At 43.7% G+C, this 8379-nt stretch overlaps 1 protein-coding gene across 5 annotated transcripts in view; it reads right to left on the bottom strand.

Annotated features, from left to right (window-relative positions):
• Positions 1–1086: 1086 nt before the first annotated feature.
• Positions 1087–8379, bottom strand: part of Chrm3 (cholinergic receptor muscarinic 3) — a 475736-nt gene continuing 468443 nt past the window's right edge. For all 5 annotated transcript variants that reach the window (XM_085831292.1, XM_085831294.1, XM_085831293.1 and 2 more), the window contains one exon: positions 1087–4383. In XM_085831292.1, the coding sequence (XP_085687418.1) occupies positions 2595–4364 (1770 nt within the window). In that variant the 5' untranslated portion in view covers positions 4365–4383 and the 3' untranslated portion in view covers positions 1087–2594. The remainder of the gene's footprint in view (positions 4384–8379) is intronic.

Below are 8379 nucleotides of genomic sequence, written 5' to 3'. Positions count from 1 at the left end.
TATTTTGTTTATTTTTCTTTTCTGAAATGACCCAACAGTTGGACATACCTTTCCATAAACAGTCAAGAGACATTAGAAGCAGCTTTTGCCTGTAAGAGGCTTAGTCATCATAATGAACCCGGTAGCTAGCAAAAAAGGAGAGTTAGAATCTTAGGGGTTTTGTGGTTTTTAAACTATTGGCGTCTTAGACAAGAGGCTGGAGATAATGCTGTTTAAGTAGACTCCCAGTTTGCCCTTGAATTTCTGCTCAAACTCAGGAGTGTCCTACTTTTTTTTTTTTTAAATAAAAGGAAGAGATCTTTGGGGAAGAGGGCAGAATGGGAGTTTCCAGGAAGACTGGAATTACTGATGTCCAGGTGTAAAGTGAGACTTATATGAGAATTCACATATTTAATAATGCCAGGCCAACTCGAGTAATAAAATACAGATGCAATAGCCTACCGGATGCTTCCCAGGTGGAGAACGTGGCTTTTGCACATCAGTTTACACAGGAAAAAATAGTCTCAGGTTTCCCTTGATCTTTGGCTTAAATGAGGGCCGAGAATTAAAAGAAAATCCTACTATGATATGGATTTTCCTTTCCTTCCTTGCAGTGTGGTTCCAGACACCATTGCCTTGTTGGGTCACATCGGGTTAGCTAAAGAGTGGTTTTCAGTGACAAGGGCTTACTACCTGGAAGAACTCAGCTGCTCTCAGATGGCAACCAGGTGATGGATTTCTTCTTGGCCACACGGAAAAAGCTCACCGGACATTAGTCATATCTGGAGTAGACCCTAAAGAATCAACCTCAAAGGGTACCACAATAGAGGGAGTCATATTTATCAACACTAAATAAACACATGGTAAAGTATGCATAAATATTCTTTATATAAACATGACACAACATTAAATAGTTCAGGTACAGACACACCACTGAGAACACACCCACTGATGTCAAAGTCGGCTGTAAACACCACCTCACACTGAATACAAAAGCAGCTTTGGCCCCAGCTCTGGGTTCACAACACAGATGGATGCCCTGCACAAGGGAAGGGTTCTCCCCAGCCCTCCCCCCCACCCCCCCCCCACTCCCCACACAGACCCAGCAGAAGGAAAAGAAGAAACCCAACAATACAGCAGCCAGGAGAATGAGAGCAGCAGGCCCCTCCCCCAGAGAGAACAGGGTGCACTTGAGGCAATTCAAAGGATGATGCAAAATTCGGTTGTCACAATGGAAAGAACTCAATTTTGAAGTAATGCTTTTCCAAGTGCAATTCTTTCTTCAGAGGACACATAGCTTCCTAGACACCAACCATTCCTGGGTGAGGGTTATACAGTGACTGCCAGAAGCTCCGGGTTCCTGCTAAGTGATAGGAGGTAAGCCCTGCTTCCTTTCAAAAGGTGCCAGGTGGCTGGAAGTGAAATACAATACTTTCTGTCAGCTCCGAGCACAGTATTTCCTTTGATTTTTCTATGTAAATGTAGATCTATTGCTGTATGTGACATTCAAAGGTGACTCTAGGATTGAGTTTTGAGCAGTTTAGATCCCAGAAATTTTGTCTGAAACATTCAGATTTGGACGACATAATTCAAACACGTGCAGAAGTTCATCCTTTTGGGCTTGGAGGGACCCTGGTTTAGCTCTATCAACAGAGCTAACAGCACAGGAGACAGTATGTACGGAGTCCAGTCAAGACGAGGTGCCGACTGACTGACCCTCCCTCAAGACTGTCCATCCAGCACAGGTTTGCTGAGAAGGCCTGGCTTCTCTGTGCTGGATATTCTTCTTCAGGGTGGTTTCTGGAAAATAGTTCCAGTGTCAAAAACCCAAACCAAAACACAACATTAAACTGGGCTTATTTCAGGTTCATATTGTTTGAGGATCCTATGCACTGAAAGCATCCACGGTAGGAACATCCTGCCAGTTCACTGTTCTCCATCACGTTATATACACAATGTGCGTGCGTGCGGAACTCACACAGATGTAGGTATGCAGGTATTCATGTACAATTTTATTTGTATGAAACTTGAACTGCACAAAACAGTACTTTGTAAGAACCAAGAGTCAAATCCACAAATGGAGTTTAACAGCACACCAAGGGAGGACAGAAGCTGATTGGGGACAAGTGGTGTCAGCTTTGCAATATACAAAATAACTCAGAACCACAGATACTTCAAGCCTGCCGTGCTTCACGTGGGATCTGGGTGGACACTTTAGGACCCCTAGGGAGAACACATGGCAACCAGCACATTGAGGCTCACCAGTGATTCCAGAGCTAATAAGAATTAAAAGACCCAGGCAGACCAATTTCTGAGGATTCTTGTTCTGAGACAATATTTTTTTTCTCTTTAAAAAAATCCACTTAAAAGTCTGTTTCAGAATACATTTCTTTATATTTAGCAGTACACTTCTCCTTCTTTCCTGCTGAATTGGCATTGGACCAAAATCAGTTATTCAGTGGATCAGCAAATAGGCAGCTTCTCTCCTGTGTGGTTGACAAAAAAAAAAAAACCCTTTTATCACCATCAGGAATGGCCTCCCGCTTGCGCCAGACTCCTGCTAGGCTGTGGGCTGACGTGTGTGTATGGGTCACTGCTATTGATAAACCCCTTTTCTACAAGGCCTGCTCGGGCACTCGCTTGTGAAAAATGACGGACTGTCTCTGCTGGTACTGCTGTTTGCGCCGCTTCCTTTTGTCACACTGGCATAAGAGAAGCATCTTGAAGGTGGTTCTGAATGTCTTGTTGCACAGGGCATAGCACACGGGGTTCACGGTGCTGTTGATATAGCACAGCCAGTAGCCCAGATTCCAATAGGTTTTGGGTATGCAGCTGTCACAGAAGGTGTTCACCAGGACCATGATGTTGTAGGGGGTCCACGTGATGATGAAAGCTAACAAGATGGCACTGAGCGTCTGGGCGGCCTTCTTCTCCTTGATGAGCGACATCCTTTTCCGCTTGGTGATCTGACTTCTGGTCTTGAGAGCAAACCTCTTAGCCAGCGTGGCTTCCTTGAAGGACAGAGGTAGAGCGGCCGTGGTCTTGTCCACCGAGGAGTTGGTGTCAGAGGTCTTGGCTGTGTCCACGGCAGACTCTAACTGGATGGGGATCTTGGAGAAGTCCTTCTGACAGTTGTCAAGGTCATCCATACTCTTCTGGGCCTGAAGCTTGTGGGCATTTCTCTCTACATCCATAGTCCCCAGGTCCTTGTCTGGCACCTGCAGGTTATCTGAGGAGGGTAGCTTGGTAGAGTTGAGGATGGTGCTATGACCCGGCAGCTTGAGTACAATGGAATAGATAGCTCTGGTCTCCGAGCCAATGTCCTCTTCATCGGAGGAAGCAGAGTTTTCCAGGGAGGCAGCAGCATCGTTGTTATTCCAACTGTCACTGCTACTGTGGTCTTGGTCCATCTGCTCAGCACTGGGCTTCCAGCTCTTGGTTGTGAACCAGAAGTGACAGCCACCATACTTCCTCCTAGATGACCGTTTCGTGCCTTGCTGTTGTAGCTCATAGCTGCTACAGCTTCGAGAACTGCCTGTGGGGTGGACAAAGTTTTCTGCTTCCGCTTCTGTCCCAGAGGCCTGTAGCCCAGCCAGCTCTTTGGTACGTTTCTCAGTCTCCTTATAGATTCTCCAGTATAAAATAGTCATGATGGTGACAGGCATGTAAAAGGCAGCGATCGCCGTGCCGAAGGTGATGGTGGGCTCACTCAGAAACTGAATGAAACATTCTCCCGGGGGCACAGTTCTCTTCCCTACAAAGTATTGCCAGAACAAGATGGCAGGAGCCCACAGGACAAAGGAGATGACCCAAGCCAGACCAATCATCACACCGGCTCGTTTTGTTGTTCGTTTGGCTCGGTAGGTGAGTGGCCTGGTAATAGAAAAGTACCTGTCAAAGCTGATCACCAGCAGATTCATGACAGAAGCATTGCTGGCCACATAGTCAATGGAAAGCCAGAGGTCACAGGCTAAATTCCCCAGAGCCCAGCGGTTCATAATGATGTAGGTAGTGAACAGGTTCATGGAAATGACCCCGATGATCAGATCTGCACAGGCCAGGCTTAAGAGGAAGTAGTTGTTGACTGTCTTCAGCTGTTTGTTGACCTTAAATGCCACAATGACAAGGATGTTGCCGATGATGGTCACCAATGCCAGGAAGCCAGTCAAGAATGCAATGAAGACCACTTGCCAGATGGTGTGGCCCCCTAGAGGGTCAGTGGAGGTGTCATTTGAGGAGAAATTCCCAGAGGCTTGGGAAACGTTGTAGCTGTCCAACTGAGAGACTGTCCCCAAGGGCAGCCCCACCTCTGAGGGACTGTGCACCCAGGAAGAGCTGATGTTGGGAAACAAAGGCGAGGTTGTACTGTTACTGTGCAAGGTCATTGTGACTCTCTGACATAGTCTGGGGGAAAAAAAAGAGAAAAGCAGAGTTAGGAAATATCTTTGTGGTTTTTGGTATGGTCTTTGGGTAGCTTACATTTTTTCATATATATATATATATGTATATATATATTCTTTAAAAATTATATTTGTTCTTTGACTATTATACACTATCAACTTCTCTTAATTTTCTTCCCACTCTTGTCTACTCATCCCTGTGTCTCCAAAAATCTTTCTTACATTCCTGCCTGTCTACATTTTCGTTCTGAGGGAGGGTCTCAATCCATAACCAAAGCCGGTCTAGAACTCAGTCTTTAGCCTCCAAACCTGTGGCCTTCCTGCCTCAGCCTCCAGAGCTAGGAGAAGGCACACACCACACTTGGCTGTGCATCCTACAGTTAAGATGCGTGTTACAAGACGCAAACTTCCAGGCAGCTAAGCATGATCAAGTTAATTCTCTCATGTGAAGGGCAGGAGTCAAGGGCATGTTGGGATTGATTTGTTCAAGGTAGTAGACTAATTAGCCAAGGACTTAGACTTGGTCCATCCCCTCACATTTGTAAATATGTTTCTCGGAATGCTGACACAAATACATCAGACTCACTCACTTCTTCTACTTCCACAGGGACAAAGTAGCAGATGCTTATGCGGCAATTCTTCAACCACAGTGTTACGGTCATTCTACTTGGTAAGGGTATGTGAGCCGTTGGCAGGTTATTTACCTGATAAAATGGTGAACGTAAGCAACTTGAAGGTGATACCAGCTATTTTAGCCTCCTTGGAATGACCCAAGCCAACCCAAGACAAGAGAGAAAACAGTGCCTACCATTTCACATAATACCACCTCTTTATGTTTACTCTTAATTGTTGGAGAACAGTATATATATACATATATATATATATATATCTATATATATATCTATATATAGATATATATCTCAGGCTGGTCTCAAACATACTAAGTTACCACACATGATCTTGAAGTCTTATTCTTCTGTTTCTACCTCTGGAGTGTTCTTATTAAAGGTGTGTTTCACCCCACCTAGTATAATTGGTCCTGAGGAATCTACTAGGCCCTCCCTGTATGATGTGTGTGTATGTGAATTAGAAAGTGAGCTACATCCTTAGCTCATGACATCATATCTTTAAAACATTATTGAAATATGTGATATACTTATTTTTTACAACATTGGATAGCATGCTTATTTTTTATATACTTTCTGGAGAGACTTTACCTTTCTAGGGTCTCATTTTCTGCAGAGGTTCTTAGACACAGAATCGAAAAAACTTTTCTTTTTTTTCTACCAGGTGTGCACAGCAACCGTATTTCCACGTTTTACCAGTTTAGAGCTACTCTGTGTCATGCACTGACACCCATGGCAAGGGTCCCTTGCCATTGTGGTATGGTTCAGGGTTCTGCTCTCATGGGAACGAATAATGTTCTGGTGTCTTGTTTCCTTGTCTTATGATGACCATGCCGATTTCATTACATAAATAAACATAATATCCAGAAATCCCAAGGCTTCTTGTCTGTCATCTTTCATCTTTTCTTGCTAAAGGGTGACACACCAGATTCCTATGGCTTGGCTTTCTTTCAGCTATTCTTTTGTGTCCAGGCTGACACTCTTCCAGCAAGTTTTGAGACAGACATTTGTCACCTGGCCCCGAGTCCTTGCCCACAGTCATGGACTTGACACATAGCCAAACAAAGGGCATCAGCTTGGCCAATGCATGTAGATGCTAGGAAGAGAGAAAGGTCTCTTGTCTTTGGAGGTGCTGGGTGCTGTTCACCACCTTTGTATCTGTGTGCAAAATCTGAGAGTAAGGGAAGGTAAATGGAAGATGAGGTAGCAGCAGGATGGGGTGAAACCCTGAGAAACAGATACAATCTGAGGACAGGCCTTTCAAAACTAGACATAGCTACATCTGAATCAATAGAACCACTTCGACCTTGGATTTATACTACTGCTGCTGCTGCTGCTGCTGCTGCTGCTGCTGCTACTACTACTACTACTAAAATCTCCCTTTGTTCCCTGCAGTTCTGAAGGAAGACTTTGATTATCCATAGATAATGGCTCTTGATTCACCTATTTGGTTAAAGTAGCAAGTGAATATTCTAGACTAGTCTACCTCTCTAATATATAACTTGAGGGTTATAGCTAATCCTAACTATAATTTGTTAAAACAAGTGGATTTGAATTGCTCTGACCACACATGCAATAATCTGCTGTATCAGGTAATGTAAATCTGTGTCATGGTAGAAACCATTGACTCTTTTCATTTGTTGTGAATGCCAACTGCACAGAAATAAATTTGTTTAAAGTGTTTTTATTATATTTATTTATTAGCTTATCTTTTTTTGTACGTGTGATACACATATTGTGGGTACATATGCCATGGTGCGTGTGTGGAGGTCAGAAGACAATCTGGGGGATTTGGTGCTCTCTCTCTACCCTGTGGATACACATATTGTGGGTACATATGCCATGGTGCATGTGTGGAGGTCAGAAGACAATCTGGGGGATTTGGTGCTCTCTTTCTACCCTGTGGATACACATATTGTGGGTACATATGCCATGGTGCGTGTGTGGAGGTCAGAAGACAATCTGGGGGATTTGGTGCTCTCTTTCTACCCTGTGGATACACATATTGTGGGTACATATGCCATGGTGCGTGTGTGGAGGTCAGAAGACAATCTGGGGGATTTGGTGCTCTCTTTCTACCCTGTGGATACACATATTGTGGGTACATATGCCATGGTGCGTGTGTGGAGGTCAGAAGGCAATCTGGGGGATTTGGTGCTCTCTTTCTACCCTGTGGGTGCTGGAAATGTGCCTCAGGTCAACAGGCATGGCTGCAAGTGTCTTTGTGTGTTGATCCATCTCACTGGCTCTTGAAATTTGTTTTTAAAAAGTTAAAAAAAATGAGTAGGACTAAAAGAAAATAATTTTGGCATCAGCAAATCGCCTTAAAATCACTTATTGTAAGCTGCTGTGTTTGGTCTGTGGAATCCAGAAGTCACAGCCTATGTGCTTATGATCTGTCCTACAACTGAGAGCAAAGACATGAATAAAGTCTTATTTTTTTAAAGTCAGTCATGCAGGCAGTAAGAAATCCCTCCCTGTGGACATTCACATGATTTTTTTATAAACTGAAAACAACTAGACTTGTTCAGTTGACCAACAGTATCAAAGAATATAAGAAATTTGGAAATAAGTCTCAGGTCAGCTATTTTCTTATAGCTTCTCTCGTCCTTCTGGTCCACAAAGCATATAGTCCTATCATCTATCCAGAAAAGTGAGCCGAAACTCTCAACTTTTAAACCTCTTAATTGAAAGTCTAAGTTACTTCTTGCTCCCAGAACTCTAAATTGTTTCTATTTCTTTATATTTTTAAATTAGATTTGCTTATTTTATGTGTGAATGTTTTGCTTGCATAGTCTGTGCACTACCGATATGTTTGGTGTCCATAGAGGTCAGGAGCGTATATCAGATTCCCTGGGACTGCAGTTACAGAGGGCTGTGAACCAACACATGGATGCTGGGAATCAAACCCATGCCCCATGCAAGAGCAACAAGTGCTCTCAACCATGGAGCCATCTCTCCAGCTCTCTAATTCTATCTCCACTTTAATTATTTTTTTTTCTTATCCTAATCGTGGGAAGTCTTTTGCAGTCTGCAACCATGTTTTTTTTTTTTTTTGAAAGACCAGATACATGGTGTTTCCTCTTTGTAGAATCTGGTATATGTCATATTCAGGGCTTATTTTGGGTCTCTGCTTTGGACAGGACTGTGTCTGTTTTCTGTCATAGTTCATTACAACACTCAGCAGCTATGTCATCATGAATAGAAAGATCACATCAGGCCACTAGGTGGCAAAGTTGACTCAAAGAACAACTTTGCTGCTGTAAGATGCCCAAGCAGCCTGTTGTCCCTGACCACAGACTTGGAATTCAGCTTAGTTCAGTCACGCGGTAGGGTGGTCGGCAGAGGATATCAAACAGGGTGGACAGAGCTTT

The sequence above is a fragment of the Mus caroli genome, unplaced genomic scaffold (genome assembly GCF_978045245.1).
Source record: "Mus caroli unplaced genomic scaffold, Mus_caroli_1 scaffold_15, whole genome shotgun sequence".
In the NCBI taxonomy this organism is placed as follows: domain Eukaryota; kingdom Metazoa; phylum Chordata; class Mammalia; order Rodentia; family Muridae; genus Mus; species Mus caroli.
This window is presented reverse-complemented; position numbering and strand designations above follow the sequence as displayed.